The sequence below is a fragment of the Pongo abelii genome, chromosome 1 (genome assembly GCF_028885655.2).
Source record: "Pongo abelii isolate AG06213 chromosome 1, NHGRI_mPonAbe1-v2.0_pri, whole genome shotgun sequence".
In the NCBI taxonomy this organism is placed as follows: Eukaryota; Metazoa; Chordata; class Mammalia; order Primates; family Hominidae; genus Pongo; species Pongo abelii.
The window spans coordinates 206,512,126-206,531,993 of record NC_071985.2 but is presented as its reverse complement, the minus strand read 5'-3'; the positions used below and the strand labels follow the sequence as shown (position 1 = coordinate 206,531,993).

Genomic DNA, 19,868 nt, shown 5'->3' with positions numbered 1-19,868 from the left:
CTCCAAATGCCTCAAAAGACCAGAAAACTACAATTCTGAGAAAAGAAAGGTCTGAGTCAAGCCCAGGCTGGGGATCAGGGGAACTGGGCTTCAGTCTAGACTCAGCCACTAACATTCTGTGGGCTTTGAACAAGCCCTTGCTTTTCTTTGGTCTCAGTTTTTCCATCCTTGGGGGCTTGTTGAGAGCCTCTCTACCTCTGACATCTGAGTGATGAATTCTGCAGCCTGGACAAAGTCGGGCTCTGTGATTCTCACCATCTCTATCCATGCCAGCAACTGTGGCATCTGGGTACAGAATAGCATTCGTGCCATAGCACACTTGCACGAGGCAGCAGCAGGCAGTGTAAAGAGCTCTGGTCCATCAGTGAGGGAGGTAGTTTCTGTCCCAATTCTAAATCTTAACTTCCCTGTGACCTAATAAGGCAAATCACGATACTGCCCTGAACCTCAGTTTCTTCCTTTCTAACATTGGGATAAAGAATGTCTATGGCACAGGGTTGCTGTAAGAGGAGAGAACAGAGACAAAAACACTCAGAAAAAAGCAAAAACAAAAATATATGCCCAGGCCAGGTGAGGTGGCTCACACCTGTAATCCCAGCAGTTGAGGAGGCCGAGGCGAGAGGATCACTTGAGCCAAGGAGTTTGAGACCAGCCTGGGTAATGTGGCAAAACCCATCTCTACAAAAAATTTAAAAATTAGCTGGGCATGGCTGGTGCATACCTGTAGTCCCAGCTACTAGGGAGGCTGAGGTGGGAGGATCACCTGAGCCCAGGAGGTTGAGGTTTCAGTGAGCCGAGATATCATGCCAACTGCACTCTAGCCTGGGCAACAGGGTGAGACCCTGTCTTAAAAAAAAAAAACAAAAAAAAGGCCAGGCATGGTGGCTCATGCCTATAATCCCAGCACTTCGAGATGCCAAGGTGGGCGGATCACCTGAGGTCAGGAGTTTCAGACCAGCCTGGCCAACATGGTGAAACCCCATCTCTACTAAAAATACAAAATTAGCCGGGCGTAGTGGTGCATGCCTGTAATCCCAGCTACTTGGGAGGCTGAGGCAGGAGAATCACTTGAACCCAGGAGGTAGAGGTTGCAGTGTGCCGAGATCCTCACGCCATTGCACTCCAGCCTGGACAAAAAGAGGGAAGCTCCATAAATAAACAAACAAACAAACAAATAAATGCATGCATGCACGCATGCATGCCAGACACTCCCGTGCAGATCTAGGTTCCCAGAAACCAGCAGAGGCAGGGTCCCAGAGGCAAGCTGGCAGCACTAGGGAGGCAAGAGCTTCTCCTGAACAGGCACCTGAAGGGGAAGCTGTCCAACCGCACAGCATTAAGGCTCCATGGGCAGCAGGCACTGCCTCCTGCACAATACCAGCAAGATGGGTGAGCTTTCCTGATACTGGATCCTCTATCTCAAGGGGATCCCCTGAGGGTCTCCCATACACTTCTGATAACAATCCAGCTGGCTAGGCTCTGTGTGTGGTGGGAGAGACAGGGCATGCTTGGAGGGCCTCTCCCTGCCTCCTCTCCCACCACACTGGTGATAGTTTGTCACTTCAGGCCTCTAGGAGCCACGAGATGTAGAGTGGATAGGAGAACTGAGCATGCTCAGAGGAGGCTGCCCTTTAGAGGACACTGCAGAGAAAAGATGAGGACACGGCCAGCTGCAGGGCTTGGTCCTGGTGCCAGGAAGGCCCAGGGCTCTAGGAACAGCAATGGGAGGTCAGGTCTCTCCTGTGGGAGAAGAGGGGCAGCAAGAAGTCAGAGATTAGAAGAGGGAGGGCCCTCTGAGACAATCCAGTGCAACCCCTCTATTTCACAGATGCAAAGGATGAAGCCCAGAGAGGGGATGGAACTTGGTTGAGGTTACACAGCAAAGTGGTAGCAGAGCTGAGACACACACCCAGGATGGTCCACTCCAAAACTGGTCCTTGCTTGGAACATGGTGCCAACCCCCCATTCCACTCCCACTTCTTTTTTTTAAAATACCTTCTATTGAGTGCCTCACTTTGATGCTCTGTATACTTCAACCACGATTCTCCTAGCAGCCCTCTGACACAGGGATCACCCCCCTCATTCTACAGCTGAGGAAACCGGGGCAGAGAGAAATGGTCTGACTCTAGAACCATGGCCCCAACCATGCTGCCTGCAGCTCTGACCCCCAGTTTTCTGGACCAAATGGTGGGTGTGGGGAGCAGGAGCCCTGGTTTATTGCCAGGTCTGTCACTCCTTTGCTGTGTGACCTTGGGCAGGTCACTCACCCATTCTAAACTTCTGGTCTTTCATTTTGTTTGTTTGTTTTTTGAGACGGAGTCTCATTCTGTCGCCCAGGCTGGAGTGCAGTGGCACGATCTTGGCTCACTGCAACCTCCGCCTCCCGGGTTCATGCGATTCTCCTGCCTCAGCCTCCCGAGTAGCTGGGATTACAGGCACACACCACCACATCTGGTTAATTTTTTGTGTATTTTTAGTAGAGACAGGGTTTCACTATGTTGGCCAGACTCGTCTCGAATGCTTGACCTCGTGATCCGCCTGCCTCGGCCTCCCAAAGTGCTGGGATTACAGGCGTGAGCCACTGCACCCGGCCTAAACTGCTGGTCTTTCTAAGACCCCTAGCAGTACCAGTGTGCCCTGGTTCTGTGTGTGCCTTGCAAGGAGAGAAGCAGGAGCTATTTGGCACACTAGTAATGGGGAATGGAGGTCCACTGGCAGCAGCTCCCCAGACTGGGTCTAGCCTGCAGGCCTCTGCTCAAAACCCACGTGCAATGCCTCAGGAGACACAGTACAGCCCTCCAGCACATGCCACTGGGGGAAGGGAGAATTACTACCAAGCCCTGTGCCTTCTCATTTAGCCTCAGCAATGCCATGAGGTAGACACTACTGTTTCAATTTTCCAGTAGAGAAATTGAGGCTCAGAGCTTAACGAACTAGCTCAAATGACACACAGCCAGGAAACAGCCAAACTGGTATTTGATCCCAGAAGCCAAGCTCGGCCCTCAAGCCGAGCCTGGTTAACTGCTTCCTGCTGGCACTCTGGTCCTCAGGGCACAGGTTCTAGAGCCCACTGGTGATAAGCTGAGCACAAAGGGCCAAGGGCTCCAGGCAGGCTGAGAGGTTGCCTGCCTGCCTACTTGTCTGCCAACCAGTTCACCCCATAGAAGTACGTGCCCCATGCCCAGGAAGGAGATAAGGAAGGCTTTGTCAGTGCCCACTTCCGCCTGGCCTGTGCTGGCTGCTGAGACTGGGCAGGGCCCATCGTGTGATCTTGCACATGGCACTGGCACGAGGTGTACATGCCTCCCTCCAGCAGGGCAGGGGAGATGCCTGGGGCAGCCAGAACTGGGGAAGCAGCCACCACTGGGCAGGACAAGGAGGGTCAAGAATTCAGGCAAGAGCCGTGGTTCTTTTTTCTTTTTTGCCACCCCACCCCTAGACCATGGTTCTAATCAGCCTTGTCAGGCAGCTTCCAGTTGAAATGGGGATGTTAATAATAATGATAGTGGCTGGGTGTGGTGGCTCACGCCTGTACTCTCAGCACTTTGGGAGGCTTAGGGGGAGTGGATCACTTGAGGTCAAGAGTTCAAGACCAGCCTGGCCAACATGGTGAAACCCCGTCTCTACTAAAAATACAAAAAAAAAAAAAAAAAAAAAAAAAAAAAAAAAAAAAGAGGCGGGGCACAGTGGCTGATGCCTGTAATCCCAGTACTTTGGGAGGCCAAGGTGGGTGGATCACAAGGTCAAGAGATCATGACCATCCTGGTCAACATGGTGAAACCCTGTCTCTACTCAAAATACAAAAATTAGCTGGGCGTGGTGGCACGCGCCTGTAGTCCCAGCTACTCAGAAGGCTGGGACAGGAGAATTGCTTGAACCCAGGAGGTGGAGTTGCAGTTATCTGAGATCGCAGAGATCGCACCACTGCACTCCAGCCTGGCAACAGAATGAGACTCTGTCTCAAAAAAAAAAAAAAAAATTATGCAGGCATGGTGGCACACCCCTATAATCCCATAATCTCAGCTACATGGGAGGCTGAGGCAGGAGAATTGCCTGAACCCAGGAGGCGGAGGTTGCAGTGAGCAGAGACGGCACCACTGCATTCTAGCCTGGGCAATAGAGGGAGACTCCATCTCAAGAAGGAGGAGAAGGAGAAGGGGAAGGGGAAGGGGAAGGAGAAGGAGAAGGAGGAGAAGGAGAAGAAGAAGAAAAAAAAATATATATATAAAATTATGGCTACACTTATTGAAGGCTTCTTAATCCTCACAACTATTCAAAGAGGTAGGTGCTATCACACCCATATCACAGATGAGGAAACTGAGGCTCAGAGAGGCTAGGTTACAGGGCCAAGCAGGACTCAAGCCCAGAAACTGACTCTAGAGCAGACAGGTGCTCATGCTCAACTACTTCCTCATACGAGCCACAGAGAAAATGATCTGGATGAGTATTTTCTCAATTCTCCAAAAGGAGGACATAACCACAGTTCTCCCAGAATGTTCAAAGGAGCAGGCTGGGGGCCTCAGTATGGTAATGGTGACTGTTGTCATCAACGGAGAGGAAAGAACACTGTCCCTGAGCGCCAGTCCCCATACTACCCTCTTTCAGGAAGTGACACTCTGGGTCTCGGGTTTGCTCAGCCATATAATGAGGGGAATGGACTATGTGACCTCAAATGACTCCTTTGCCCTGACTCCCTAGGATTCAAGGTCACCCAGTTCCACTACTTTCTTGTGTGTGTGATCCCAGGTAAGTTAGTTACTCTCTCTGGACCTCAGGGTCTTTATTTTTAAAATGAAGATGCCTCTCCCCTCCTCATAGGGTCAGGTGAGGACCACTCAAAATGATGAAGGCAGAGAGCCGAGCAAAGGACCAGACAAAGCAAGTACTGAAACATGAGGTGGGGGTGCCTCCTACAATTAGAGCAGGACTTTTTCTCATCACTGTTCACTGCCACTGGAATGAGTGTCACTCCATGACCTCACCCTGAAAGCAGATACCAGGGCTAGCAGTCCCTCCCCAACTCCCACCCTGGGCCAACAGGGCACTTCCGGACAGCCCCGCCTGGGTCCCTGATTATCATTGCCATGGTGCTTGCTTAATGAGCTGTGGCTCCAGGGAAGGGCGGACGCTGGAGCACCAGGGGCCATTTCCACTGCCTGGTACCTGGTACTGCACTGTGACATGGTAGCTAAACACCTGGGAGAGTGGGGCCCACCTGGCCCAGTACCATGGAAATCTTATCATGCCAAATGCTTCCTGGGAGGGAGCAGGGTGGGTGAGGCAAAGGCCTAGCCCAAGCCCGTCAGGGTTTCGTTTCCTGATTCTTTTTTTTTTTTGAGACGGAGTCTCACTCTGTTGCCCAGGCTGGAGTGCAGTGGTGCGATCTCAGCTCACTGCAACCGCTGTCTCCTGGGTTCAAGCGATTCTCGTGCCCCAGCCTCCCCAGCCTCCCCAGCAGCTGGGATTACAGGCATGCACCACCACGCCTGGCTAATTTTTGTATTTTTTAGTAGAGATGTGGTTTCGTCATGTTGGCCAGGCTGGTCTCAAACTCCTGGCCTCAAGTGACCCACCTGTGCTTGGCATCCCAAAGTGCTGTGATTACAGGCATGAGCCGTCACACCTGGTCCATTTCCTGATTCTTGACGTCAACCTAGGTTGTAATCTTGTAAGTATGGGGGCCCCCTCTTTATCTTCCTGAAGCTGAGGAGACCCAAACACTGAGCTAGAGAAGTGTAAGAGACTATTCAAAGCCAGGACTTCATCTGACTAAGAGGTGAGGGAGTGGGGTCCTGGCTTGACTTCTTGGGGATGGGAGTGAGCCTGGTGGGAGCAGGGAACCGAGGCCCAGGTTTAGAGGTAGTTAGGACGGGAAGGGTGCTGTGTGCCCTATTGGGTCAGCATCTCCTGCCCCATCCAAACAGCCACTCCATTGCCTTCTTAGACCAGAGAATGTTGGGCACACTTCACTGCCTGGAAGTCCCTCAGCTAGGGACGGGGAGAGAAGAACTGGAGTCCTGGTCATTTTTTTTTTTTTTTTTTTTTTTTTTTTGAGACGGAGTCTCAGTCTGTTGCCTAGGCTAGAGTGCAGTGGCGCGATCTTGGTGAGCTCACTGCAACCTCTGCTGCCCCGGTTCAAGCAATTCTCCTGCCACAGCCTCCCGAGTAGCTGGAATTACAGGTGCCTGCCACCACACCCTGCTAATTTTTGTATTTTTAGTAGAGACAGGGTTTCACCATCTTGGCCAGGCTGGTCTTGAACTCCTGACCTCGTGACCTACCCACCTCAGCCTCCCAAAGTGCTGGGATTACAGGCGTGAGCTACTGTGCCCGGCCTGAGCCCTGGACATTTTCTAAAGTGCCTTTCCACTGTAGCAGGAAGCCCTACAGTTAAGAAGTGAGTCGGTCAGAGCTGAGCTCTGGCCCAGAGAGAGTGAAAACCCTCCAGGGGAGTTCCCACTGCCCAGGAAGAAGAACAGTGCAGACTCCTGGGGTTCAGAAGCCCTTGGTTCAGTTTTGGCTGTATTACTTGCTGGCTCTGTGACCTTCCCTGGGCTACAGTTTCCTCACAGATAAGATGATGGGGCTGGGTTAACTTCTCCAAGATTTCCTCTAGCTCTGACAGCCCACGATTTTACATAATAACCAGCACACATCACTTTTCATTTTGCTTTGTTCTTTCATGTACATTATTTCATTTAAACCTCATGGTATCTCTCCGAGGGTCCTCCTACGTTAAAGATGAGAAAACCAAAGCTCAGGGCATTTAAGCCTGAGAACACACCCAGACAGGGAGCAACAGAGCCAAGATTTACACCCTGGGTTCTGGCCAGATCCTGGGTTCTACCTAGAATGAAATCTGCCTGGCCAGGGTGAATGGCCGCAAGTGACTGGTTTCAGGGTCCATCCCAGACTCTCCCCTCTTGAAGCTGTTCTCTTGATGCAGATAAAGAAACTCTTTCAAAAGATCTGATTTAATTTAAAAAGTTAAGCTGCAAAAGAGTACAGACAACATGATTTTGTTTGTTTCGAGAGCAAATTGCTCTGTCACCCAGGCTGGAGTGCAGTGGTGCAATCTCGGCTCACTGCAACCTCTGCCTCCCGGGTTCAAATGATTCTCCCACCTTGGCCTCCCGAGTAGCTGGGACTTCAGACACGCGCCACCATGCCCAGTTAATTTTTGTATTTTTAGTAGAGATGGGGTTTCACCATGTTGGCCAGGCTGGTCTCCAACTGCTGACCTCAGGTGATCTGCCTGCCTCGGGCTCCCAAAGTGCTGGGATTACAGGCATGAGCCACCATGCCAGACCAGCATGGTTGTTTTTATGCCAATTTTTTTTTTTTTTTTTTTTTTAAGGCAGGGTCTTGTTCTGTCAGGCTGGAGTGCAGTGGCACAATCATGGCTCACTGCAGCCTCGACCTCTTGAGCTCAAGCAATCCTCCCACTTCAGCCTCCCAAGTAGCTGGGACCACAGGCCTGTGCCACCATGCCCTGCTAATTTTTTATTTTATTTTTGTAGAGACAGGGTCTCCCTAGGTTGCCCAGGCTGGTCTGAAACTCCCAGGTTCAAATGATATTCCCACCTTGGTCTCCCAAAGTGCTGGGATTACAGGGGTGAGCCACTATGCACGGCTTAACATTTTTTATGAAAAAGCGGTTCACACCACTGTAGAGAAAAGCCCAGGATGAACTATTCAGAGTGCTCGGCCAGAGAAGCAAGGGAGTAAAAGGAGTATGACTTGCATTTTTCTTCTTTATATACTTAAGCAGTATTTGAATTTTTTTTATTTCTTCCTTTTTTTCTGAAAAAAAAAAAAATCTGGAGGGAAAATGTTCTGAGCACCTGCTCTCTGAGTCAAAATTCAGTATTAAACACTTTACTGTCACAGATTATTTCATTTAATTCTCACAAAACCCTATGGAGTACAAGAATGCTCAGAGCAGCTTTATTCACAATTGTCAAAAAAAGGGAACCAATCCAAAAGCCCATCAACAGGAGAGTGAGCCAACTGTGGTGTACTCATACGAGGCAACACCGAACAGCAATAAAATGAACAAACCTCTGGTACATGTGACAGTGAAGAGGAATCTCACAGATAGGCTGAGCAAAAGCAGCCAGACACACAAGAGTACCTATGATTCCATTCAGATGAAGTTCAAGAACAGGTAAGATCAACGGATGATGATCCAAGTCAGAATTGTGGTTACCCCAGAATTATCTGCAGAAAAATGACACAGGTCAGATAATCAGCCTACAGGCATATAGCAGGCAGGTAGTAGAGCTGGGATTCAGACAGGTTTGTTGGACTCTGCAGTCTCTATTGGCCCCTGACTGCCCAGAAGGATACCTTGAATCTCCACCTGCAGAGCCTTCCAGGCCCCTCTAGAGGCAGTCTCGCTCCTGGCTTCAGATGTGGGGAGCCCCTTGTCCTCAGCGCTAAGCACCATCCCTGTGGTTCAGTCACTAAGGGAAGCCTGGCTCTCCAGAAGCCTCAGCACATGGAGAGCTGCCGCTTAACTAGCAAGGGGACAGCAGCCAGGTCCACGACTCAAGCTCTGGGTCTGCTGGGAGCAGGGGGCAGGAGGAGGACTGCTCTGTGCCAAGGGAGGATGCCCAGTGCACACTCACCACTCCTAACTAGCCCTGGCCCACAATAAGGGAATTTCCAAGCAGAGCTGGGCCTGGGCTTGGCCCCGCCCACTGGGCCACACTGCCTCACACTTTCCCCAGCTCTTGTTGACCCAGAAAAGTCAGACCCTGCCAGTCACCCTAACCCCTCTCCTCAACCGAGGATGAGACCAGGAGTTTTGAGGGACTCAGCTCCCCCAGAAGCACCTGCATCCTCCTGCTCTAAATTCCCAGCCCTGCCCAGGCTTCCCTCCCTCCCCTCTGAAGGGAGCCACCACCTGCTGCTTGGCACGGATCCCCCTCTCCGGCTACATCCTCTCCACTCTCCCCTCAACTCCTACACAATCCCTGTCCCAAACAATTTCCTGCAGTTTCCCATCTGATCAGTTTCTTAGGAAGGATAATTATCCATGGAAGGAGGAGGCGGAAAATTCCCAGAGCCAAGAACACTGGGGAAAAAGCTTCATCTAGTTCCTTCTCCATCAGCCAGGAGAGCCCTCATCCTAAACACAGGCCAGTCATGGTCATGGCTCCTCCAGAACCTCTGCAGTTCCCCCATCTTCAGGAAAGAGCCCACACTCCTCTGCATTGAATCCAAGACCCTCTTGATCTGTTCTAACTTAGGTTTGGGCCTCGTTGCCATTCCATTGTAAGTGGTAGTGCCAGATGGAGCCCCATCTGCCCCCAGGGCCCACCTGCAACGTGCTGTGTCCCTGCGGCACTTCAGCCTGCCTTGTGTTTTAGCTGTTTACGTGTCTGTCTCCCACACACAAATGTCAGTGCCAGCGCTTCCAGGGTGGGAACCACCAACCACGCAACTGTGTCTGCTGCATGGTAGGTGCTCAGAGGCAGGCTGAAAAGAAAGTGGGACAGGCAGGAGGCCACCTCACCTCTGCAGAGGGAACGATGTGGGAAGAAGGACCACTTATAGCATCACAGGAGAGCCTGGAGTAGAGGTCGGGGAGCTGAGCTCAATGCAGCTCTGTGGCCCTTAAGCAAGTCACTTGAGCTCAATGCAGCTCTGTGGCCCTTAAGCAAGTCACTTCCGCCCTGGCCTGCTTCCTCTGTGAGCTGAGGGGGATGGGCCAGGCTCTGTCAACATGTCAGACATTTAGAAGCCCTTACTGCTAGGTGCTCGCTTCAGCATTCTCATTTAACCTCCACACCTTTGCACATGGGGACCACACAGCTGCAAGTGGGGGAGGGGGGTTTCAGTCCTGGTCTTCTGATTCCCTAACCCCTTATCTTTTCCTCCTGGACTTCTCCAGTCTCTAGGATCCCTCCCAGCGCTAAAGTCTGGTTCTGATTCTAGGTCTGCCCTTTCCTGACCTGACAACTCCCCAGGCCATGACCATAGGGTTCAGCAGGGAACAGGCATGTCCAACCCTGGTGTTTAGTAATGCCACGCCTCCCACATGACAGGTCTGGTGACTGTTTGCCTGCAGGCATTGAGGCTCAGCAAGGGAGGGGTGGCCGGCAGGAGTCCAGCAGAGCCTGGTGCCCACTCAGCCCCTCCCTCCCCAATGTGCCCCTGACTCCACGCCCACTCTGCTCCAGCGTCCTGCTCGCCTCTCCCTGCTAGCAGCTCTCCTAGGCTGGAGCTTCCATCCCACTGCTGGCTTGGCCAGTGGTGCCTGTAGGGAAGCTTTACTCTGTTGCCCTCATAGACCCAGCCTGAGCTGCTGGTAGGCAGGGCACTGAGTGGGGCCAGCCCAGGGCCTGAGCCGACTCTATTGCACTCCCAGGCTGCCCGCACATCCCTCCCCAGGTCAGACCATGTCATGCTACTCAAGAGCCTTTGATGGTGCCACACAGCACCATGAATCCTAGCCCCAGGCCCACGGGCCCGCCATGATCTGGCCCCTGCCCTCTTCTCCATTCTCACACCATGCTTCCCCTCTTCCTCTGCACTTCAGGTTCCTCAAACACACCCCCCTCAGGGGCCCTGGTCTTTGGAAGATGAGCTCTTCTTGTCCTTTGGGTCTCAGCTCAGACACCAGCTCCTTAGAGAACCCTTGCTGGCCATCCAGCAGCCCCACCTCTCCCTGCCTTCTTCAGGACACTTACCACTACCTGACACTGCTTTGTCCACATCCAATGCTCCACGCTGGCATGGGAGCCCCCTGACATCGGGAGCCTCTTCTGTCTTGTTCCTGGCTGTGTCCTCAGATCCAGAATAGTGTCTGACATGGGGGCAGAGGCAGCTGGTGGAGCGCGTGCTGTCCGTTAGACTGCACAGTCAGGGAGGCCTCTCTGAAGAGATGACGTTTGATCTAGGGCCTGAAGGACAGCGCCGGTGCGCGGCAGTCTATGGGCAGTGCTCCAGGCTGGGGATCGAGCAAATGCCACAGCTGTATGGAGGAACAGGCCTGGCAAGGCAGATGTGCGTTAGGGACACAGGAAGGCCGGTGCGACTGGAACAGGGAAAGGGTAGTGGGGCATGAAGTGGAGAAAGGGGTGGGCCACACTTTCCTTGCATTTTCTCCCAAGTTCATCAGGAAGCATTTGAAAGGTTTTCAGCAGGGGAAACACCATGCTCTGGTTTACAGGTCTCAAAGCTCCCTGTGGCTGCTCTGTGGAGAGCTGCCTGCAGGCAGACAGCAGTGGAGCCATAAGACCATTCAGGAGGCCCGGGAATCACCTGGGTTGGAGATGCTCGTAGTGGAGATGGAGTGAAGAGGCAAGCCTTTGACAGGTGTGGTTGTGTTTGCCACCAGTCTGAGGAGCCCTGGCCAAGTCTACACCCCTCTGGAGTTCCAGATGCTTCATCCAGCCCCGCCCACCTACTGTCTTATTTCTCACTGACTCCTCACCCAGACTTTTCCTGCAGCTGGCTGGGCTCCCCAACAGGTGCCTGCCCATACCCAGTACTCAGAGCCTGCAAAGAGCCTTGACCGGTGTCACGGCCCTTGCCTGATTGGTCACTTTCCCTCCCTCTTAGAAGGGTCTGGTGAAGGTGTCTGCACAAAGATCTCTGCTCCATGCTCATTCCAGCCACATTTCTCCCCTTCCTAAAGGTCTCCTGTTCTTTGAGGCAACAGCACAGCAATCCTCGAGCACTTAATTATTCCCTGTTTCACTTTCCTAAAGTAGCTGTAAGCTAAATAAAGCTAGATACCATGACTCGCACCCTTCGGGGCCGTCACATAGTGCAGAACACCAGCGATGCACTATGCGAAGCCCTGAGCACAAAGCCAGGCACTGGCAGGGTCTCAGTAAGTGGTAGGTAGCTCTGTCCTCACTGCCTATACCAGGGCGACAGCCATCACGGTGCTCAGTGCCCCACAGGTGCAGTTAGCTTCTCTACCCAGCAAAGCAGGTGAGTGAGGCGTGTTTGGGGGTGGGGCGGAAGGGTTGGAAACATCCCAATGAGTTTCAGAAGCAAAGGTCAATGGTTCTGCATGATCTGTGGCTCTGTATCATTCACATCTCTGTGCCCTTCTCCAGTTCTCCCCTCTATGTGAGCTAAGCACACTCATTTTTTTGAAACAGAGTTTCGCTGTCGCCCAGGCTAGAGTACAGTGAGGTAATCTCGGCTCACAGCAACCTCCACTTCCTGGGTTCTAGCCATTCTCCTGTCTCAACCTCCCAAGTAGCTGGGATTAGAGACTTGCGCCATCACACCTGGCTAATTTTTGTATTTTTAGTAGAGATGAGCTTTCAACATGTTGTCCAGGCTGGTCTAGAACTCCTCACCTCAAATGATCTGCCCATCTCAGCCTCCCAAAGTGCTGGGATTACAGGTGTGAGCCACCGCACCTGGCCAAAACATTCATTCTTAACCTTCAGGACCCAGCTCAAAGCTCTGGGAAGCCTTTCCTGACCCACCCACCTCCACTCCTCCCTCCCGCACACCCACAGCTCTGCAGGCTCCTGCTGCAGCACTTCACAGCACATCACAAGTGCCTGTTTACATGCCAGCCTCTCCCTTGAGGCTGAGATTATATTTATCCATCTTTCCATCTTCAGTACAGTATTTATCAGCATGAAGAATCTGTTTGCTGAACATGTGTCTCCCCACCTCCCAACTAAAGAACAAGCTCAGACAATTCAGCTCATGGTCTCATTTGCACCCCTAACCTCAGTACTCAGCTCACCCCAATGCCCTCCAGTCCATACACCTAAAACCATCCTCCAGTGCTTGACCCCACCCTCACCTCTTCCTTTAAGGCTCCAGGAATAGTAGCAACTCCCATTACTGAGCACTTACAATGTGCTCAGGGCTTTACAGACATCACCCCCCTTTAGACTGGGGAAACTGAGGCTCAGACAGGGTGATGTAGCTTAAAAAGGGCACACCTTCTCCCCTTAATACTGGCATCACTCACCTAGCACTCATCATAGCTGGGACTATTTTTAAAACCATCATCTGTTCTGCAAAATTGAGTGCTTTTATAGCTACACATCAAGTTGTCATACAAAATCACGCTTTGCTCATTAAATGTTTCAGGCGATCAGTCTTGCTACTCCAGCTAGGTGGGGTAACATAACATAAATGTTATGTAGGAGAAATGACACAGGACTTGGAAGGGGAAGTCCTGGAGTCCGGCTTCAGCTGTGCCACAGTCAGGCTATATGACACCAGGTGGGTCACCTCCACAGGCCAGGCACGGCAGCTCACGCCTGTAATCCCAGCACTTTGGGAGGACAAGGTGGGGGGATCACTTGAGGTCAGGAGTTCAAAACCAGCCTGGCCAACATGACGAAACCCCGTCTCTACTAAAAATACAAAATTTAGCCAGGTGTGGTGGCACAAGCCTGTAATCCCAGCTACTCGGGAGGTAGGAGAATCGTTTGAAGCAGGGAGGCAGAGGTTGCAGTGAGCCAAGATTGTGCCACTGTACTCCAGTCTGGGTGACAGAGAGAATCTCCATCTCAAAATAAAAAATTTAAAAAAAATTTTTTAAAACAGGGTAAGTGACTTGCCCATGGTCACGGTGCTACAAAGTAGTAGAGCTGAGATTTGAACCCAGGTCTGTCAAGCTGCAAAGCTTGTTTTCCTAACCACCATGCCTGTGGGCATGTTTCCAAAGGGAACTGCTCTGGGACATTCTTCTGCAATCCAGAGGTTCTGCCCCAAGTAGAAGCTTCTGGCTGTGCCCAGTGAGATTTCATTCGAGTATCTCATCTAAATCCTACATATACTTCAAGGCCTAGCTCAGTGATCACTTGCACAGCCTACTGGGATCTTCCCAGGTACGAAGTTCTCTCTCCCACCTCTAAACTCCCATAGAATTCCATCTGAACTTCAAATCACACCCCCTTTCTACTGTCTGACTGTTCTGCATCTGTACCGCATTTCTCAAACAAGTCGTTGAGCTTGGTAAAAGAAGCAGTTCTCATGCATCTCTGCACCTTCCACCAGCCAGGCAGGCAGTGCTCAGTCAGGGAAGCAGGTGGGGTAGGGTGCCTGCTCCCCCTCCCCCATCTTGCTGTAACCTGAGTCTTAGGCTTTGCCCAGTTAGGTGAGTTGGCCCCGCCTCATGCTGGCATAACGCCTACCTGGTACAGCATCCAGATTCCTGTGGTCCCGGCCACCGGGGAGATAAGATCTTATTCCCTGGCTTGATGGCAAAGATGCTATAAAAAGCACAGCACCCAAGCTCAACATTGGCTTGTGATGGACTACACGACCTGAGGGATTCAACGGGTGAAGGCAGAAGCCTCTGGGCTGTCTCAGAGGTCCCAAGACCTGTACTTGGCTCCCCTGTAAGGACCAGTGTAAGGACCAATGGTTTCTCTGCCAAGGACAGCTCCCTAATAGATACCCCAGGAGGAAGCTGCCCTTCTTTAGGCTTAAAGGGCCCACTGGAAGAACTGAGATTTGCCAATGCTACCAATATCCAAGCCAAAAACCACAGCCCCTCCTCTTGGTCCACTGTCCAGGTCTTACTGCCTAGGGACTCCTGAGTTAGTTAACAGGGCAGGGAAGAAGACTGCCTCTGCCATTAATTCACGTGTGGCCTGGGGCCAATCCTCTCTGGGCCTCAGCTGGAAAAACAGAGAACTTGATCAAAACATCTCCATTTCCCTTTGGGCCTGGGGGTTATAAGCTATGATAAGGATTTTTCCATCTCTAACATTCTAGAATTAGAATATTCTATACTTTCACTCCCAGAAGCAGAGTGAGAACAGAGAACAGGGACCTTCAGTCCAGGAAACAGCAGAGGCCAGTCACGGCTTCCTAGCTGCATCCTCAAAGCCTGTCCACCTTCAGAGGCTTTCTCTTGCGTCTGCTGCCTCAAAGGTGGCTGCTTCCCCACTAGCAGAGCCTCAGAGGTGTGCCTGGGCCCTAGCTGCTTTAGGGAAATGGGCAGGTGGCCTGAGTCACCTACTGTGTGTGAGCTGGGCTTACCATGGCAACCCAGCAGACCCAGAGGGCATAAAGAAGCCAGTACCTTCCCTGCTGCACAGTGTAGGCGGAGCATGTTGCATCTGCTTTGATTTCCAACCTAGAAAAGTTTTTCTCTACTTTAAGGACTCATTTCCCCTTCCCTTCTCTCAGGACACAGCTTACTCACTCTGGGGTCCTTCTCCTTGCCTGGAAGGTATGCTGCAGTCCCACAGGCAAATCCCACTCATCCCAGAATTAAGTACCATTTCCTCCAAGGATTCATCCCAGACCAGTTAGTCCTTTTCCCTTCTTCAAGTTCCCACCACACAAAAGGCAGAAGCTCTTAACCTTCAGAATCTGTGGCTTACACACTGACAATCAACTGTGTAAAAAAAAAAAAAAAAAAAAAAATCTGAGTCTATTATGGGCCTTCTCCCTTGATAAAATCACATATATACAACTGTCTGCAGACTATTTTGGGAGCTCCACAAACTTTATCATGGACTCAGAAACAATCTTAGAAACCTAGATCCTAGAACGACAGATCATCCAGTCCATCCTCTCACCTAAATCAGAATCCCTTAGCAACCCCTCCTGAATGATGTTCCTCTTCTGCCCCTGGCCCACCTCTCAAGGCCGCCTCCTACAAGAAGCTTCCCTCATCTCTCCTCTTCTCCTCTGATTCCCCCAAGCATCCAGCCTGAACCATACAATTTCCAACCTGTGCGTTCTCCCTTGTATGTTGTCTCACTTCCCCAGCAAGAAAGCTGACTCCCTGTGGGCTCATTTCTTCAACCTTGTAACCCTCAGCTGGACTTAGAGATGACCGTGATCTGTACTTGTACTGAATTCTGTGCTTTGAAGCCAGGGCTCAATGACAGCACTGGCCCACTCCCAAAGGATAGAGCTGTGGAATTCCCCATCTGAGGGCCTCACAGTCTGCTTGGGCCTCAACAGAACAGAGGCTTCCCTGGAATGACCGCCTTTCCCACAGGACAGCCCCAGAGAGCCCTTCAAGATGAAATTGACAGATAGGGAAACTAAGGCCCAGGAAGGCAAACATAGCTTAGCAAAGGTCAATATGCAGGAAAGAGGTGAGCTAGGACTAGGACCCAGGTCCCCACTTACCAGCCTAGAGCTCTTTTCCTTTATGCAATGGCTTTATGAAAACTAAATTTGCCTTGCATGCACACACACTCACATAATATATGCATGGAGAATTTCTAAAAAAGATGGACAAGACAGTTAACAGTGGTAACCTCTGGAATGTATGACAGTGGGGGGTGGTCAGAGAAGTAATGAGGGGGACTTTTCCCTTTCACCTCAATACCCTCTGTACTGTTGGGTTTTATTTTTGTTTTGTTTTTACCATTGACATGTTTTATTTATTCATATTATAAAAATAAATCTGCCATAGAAAGGAGATTCTGGCCCACCCCACCCATTCCCAACACACATTAAAGCAAAGAGAAGCCATAAGTAAACCTGTCCAGGTACAACTATAAATTAACAAGATTTCCTTCTTGTATGGTTTAAAGCCACTGGTCTCATTAATTCACAGTCACAGTGCAGTTTACGGCTTGAGGAATCTTCCCAGGAAAAGCTTAATTCAATTAGGGCTCTCGGCAGCTCCCCAAGGAAGCTCTGGTATCTTACTTTTACTTACCCAAATTAAGGGCAGACCAAACAGATCCAGATCTTCCCAGAGAGACCCCACCCGGCCCAGAGAGGATGCCCTTGCAGACCCTCCATTAGAGCCAAGCCGAGGGAGGTGGCCACGGCAGCACCACTTAAACACTGGCTGGCGCCTAAGGCATCATTCTGTGAGTGTCACTCCCAGCGAGCTCAGTTAAACTCCCTGGCTTGGCAGTCTGGTGCCAAGGAGCCTCTGCAACCTTTGCTCTCCCTCCTCTCTGAGCAGTCAAACTGGTTTCTTGTCTGCCCCAGAGCTTTGCAGGGATCCTATCTTTACACTGAAGTCAATCACGTATTCATTCATGTATTCCTTCTCCAAATATTTATGGAGCCCTTACTCTGTGCCAGGCACAGATAAGAAAGTGAACATGCCAGGCATGGTGGCTCACGCCTGTAATCTCAGCATTTTGGGAGGCCAAGGTGGGTGGATCACCTGAGGTCAGGAGTTCTAGATCAGACTGGCCAACATAGCAAAACCCCGTCTCTACTAAAAACACAAAAAATTAGCTGGGCGTGGTGATGTGAGCCTGTAATCCCAGCTACTCTGGAGGCTGAGGCAGGAGAATTGCTTGAACCTGCAGCTACTCTGGAGGCTGAGGCAGGAGAATTGCTTGAACCTAGGAGGCAGAAGTTGCAGTGAGCTGAGATCTCACCACTGCACTCTGGCACTCCAATCCGGGCGAAGAGCAAGACTCCATCTCAAAAAAAAGGAAAAAAAAAGAAAGTGAACAAACAAAGGCCCTGTCTTCAAGAGGCTTACATTCTTATAGAAATTGGTACTAAGTATAGCCTGCTTATATAATTCCTTTCCATCCTTCAAGACTCAGACTCATGTTCTACCTCCTTTGAGAGGCTTTCTCTAAACACCCCAGTCCTCAGGGACTGCTTGCTCCCTCTGCACTTTCCCTCTGCCAGGAGTCCGCCCAGCCCTGGCAGGCTGGAAGCTCCTAAAGAGCAGGGCCTGGGTTTACTCTTCTTTTGTTCCTTGAGGGCCATATGCTAAATACCTGCTAGCTGATTTCAGCTGACCTGCCTCTTCCACCCAGGATCTTAGCGAGCTGCTCTTGGTCCTGGCTGACTGATGCAAAGACACAGCCTCTTCCAGCTTCACTTGGCATACAGCAAATGCTATGCAAGTGTTAGCTATTTATTGGTTTAGTGAACTTGTGGGCTCTAACACACAGCTGTGATATCACTCCTCTGCCTTCTGTGGCCTGGTCTCAAACAGGCTCAGCACTGTGGAAAGGCCAGTCTGGGCTTAGGGGTAAGTACTTCCCAAGGGACAGGGAAGGGGGCCTGGGAAGGAACAGAGCTTTTCACCCTGAATCTCAGAACTGCTTAAGGACGTATCTTTTCACGAAAGAATTTGCTGCGGTAATTTGGGGGAACTCTGGATTCTTGGCAAGTAGTATAAAAACTCAGGGCTCAGGTCTGGCCTAATAGACCCCAAAACCGGCTCTGTATGTTAGATGAGCTTTAGGGGGAAGAAAATGAAGTCAGCATGATCCCAGGGAAGGCGGGCAGCCCACTAATCCAGGCCCAACCCAAAACTTAGTTCAGTTAAAATTAGATTAGGCCATAAGATTAAAATACCAACATATAATCACGGGCTGCTTTAAAGTATCAGTTGATGTTTATCAGCATCTAAAGAGACAGTTTGGCCCAGTGCAGTGTGTGCAGACAACCTTGGGGAGACATGTCTGACTCAGACATTTGCAGGGGGAGCGAGTGCTGCAAAATGAGGCCCACACAGGCGATGGATGACTCAGGAATAACCCAGGTCCTGGGTGTGCTGAGCGAGCCTTCTCTCCCTGCCTCAGGAGGTAAGGGGGCAGTTGGGAGAGGCGGTGAGGAGGAAAGGAGGCTGTGTATGGGCTGGCACTCCCAGAGAGAGCCTCAGGCCCCCAGCTCCAGTTCCCCATCACTCCTGTATTTTTCTGCATGCTGCCACCTCCGAGAAAGGTTATTTGCTTCACAGTGAGACTTGGAGTGGGTCAGCTTTTTCCCCAAACCCAAGAAGTGATCCACAGAAAGCAGCCAAGGCTCAAAATACTAAAGTCTTTAAATCTCCCCCAATTCAAAATGATTATGGGAAAAATTAAATTTCTAAACTGAAAAGGCCCTTGGAATCAGGGCACGAGGATGAAAAGAACACAGGCTCTGAAGTCAGACAAATCTGGGCTTAAACCCCAATGTTTTCTAGCTGTGCAAGTACCTTTCACAACCTCTAAACTAGATATGAATAAGTGGCAGCTTAGCCGGATGTGGTGGCCTGTGCCTGTGGTCCCAGCTACTCAGGAGGCTGAGGTGGGGGGATTGCCTGAGCCTGGGAGGCTGAAGCTGCAGTGAGCCATCTTTGCGCCACTGCACTCCAGCCTGGGAGACAGAGCGAAATCCTGTCTCAAAAATAAATAAAATAAGAAATTAATAAGTGGCAGCTAATATAATTAACAAAGTATTTAACAAATAATATCACCAATTACTGGCCGGGTGCAGTGGCTCATGCCTGTAATCCCAGCACTTTGGGGGGCCGGGACCGGCAGATCGCCTGAGGTCAGGAGTTCAAGATCAGCCTGGCCAACATGGTGAAAACCCATCTCTACTAAAAATACAAAAATTAGGCCGGGCGCGGTGGCTCATGCCTGTAATATCAGGACTTTGCGAGGCTGAGGCAGGCAGATCACCTGAGGTCAGGAGTTTGAGACCGGCCTGGCCAACGTGGTGAAACCCTGGCTCTACTAAAAAAAAAAAAATACAAAAAATTAGCCAGGCACGATGGTTGGTGCCTGTAATCCCAGCTACTCGGGAGGCTGAGGCAGGAGAATCACTTGAACCCAGGAGGCGGAGGTTGCAGTGAGCTGAGATTGTGCCTCTGCACTCCAGCCTGTGCAAAAGAGCGAGACTCTGTCTCAAAAAAAAAAAAAAAAAAAAAAAGAAAAGAAAAAAATACAAAAATTAGCTGGGGGTGGTGACGCATGCCTGTAGTCCCAGCTACTTAGGAGGCTGAGGCAGGAGAATCACTTGAACCCAGAGGCGGAGGTTGCTGTGAGCTGAGATCGCCTCACTGCACTCCAGCCTGGGCGACAGAGACTCCATCTCAAAAAAATAAATAAAAATAAAATAATAGGGAGTCAGGCGTGATGGCTCATGCCTGTAATCCCAGCTACTCAGGAGACTGAGGCAGGAGGGTCATTTGAGGCCAGGGATTC

At 50.9% G+C, this 19,868-nt stretch overlaps 1 protein-coding gene across 6 annotated transcripts in view; it reads right to left on the bottom strand.

Moving 5' to 3' along the window:
- SLC9A1 (solute carrier family 9 member A1) overlaps window positions 1-19,868 on the bottom strand; it is a 72,167-nt gene that overhangs the window by 32,797 nt on the left and 19,502 nt on the right. Inside the window, exon 1 of one of the 6 annotated variants that reach the window (XM_054539295.2) lies at window positions 14,133-15,347. The exons of 4 other annotated variants lie outside the window; for them this stretch is intronic. In XM_054539295.2, the coding sequence (XP_054395270.1) occupies window positions 14,133-14,241 (109 nt within the window). In that variant the 5' untranslated portion in view covers window positions 14,242-15,347. Of the gene's footprint in view, window positions 1-10,697; window positions 10,854-14,132; window positions 15,348-19,868 lie in introns of those variants that run through there. One more of the 6 variants, XM_054539312.2, reaches the window with a different exon arrangement.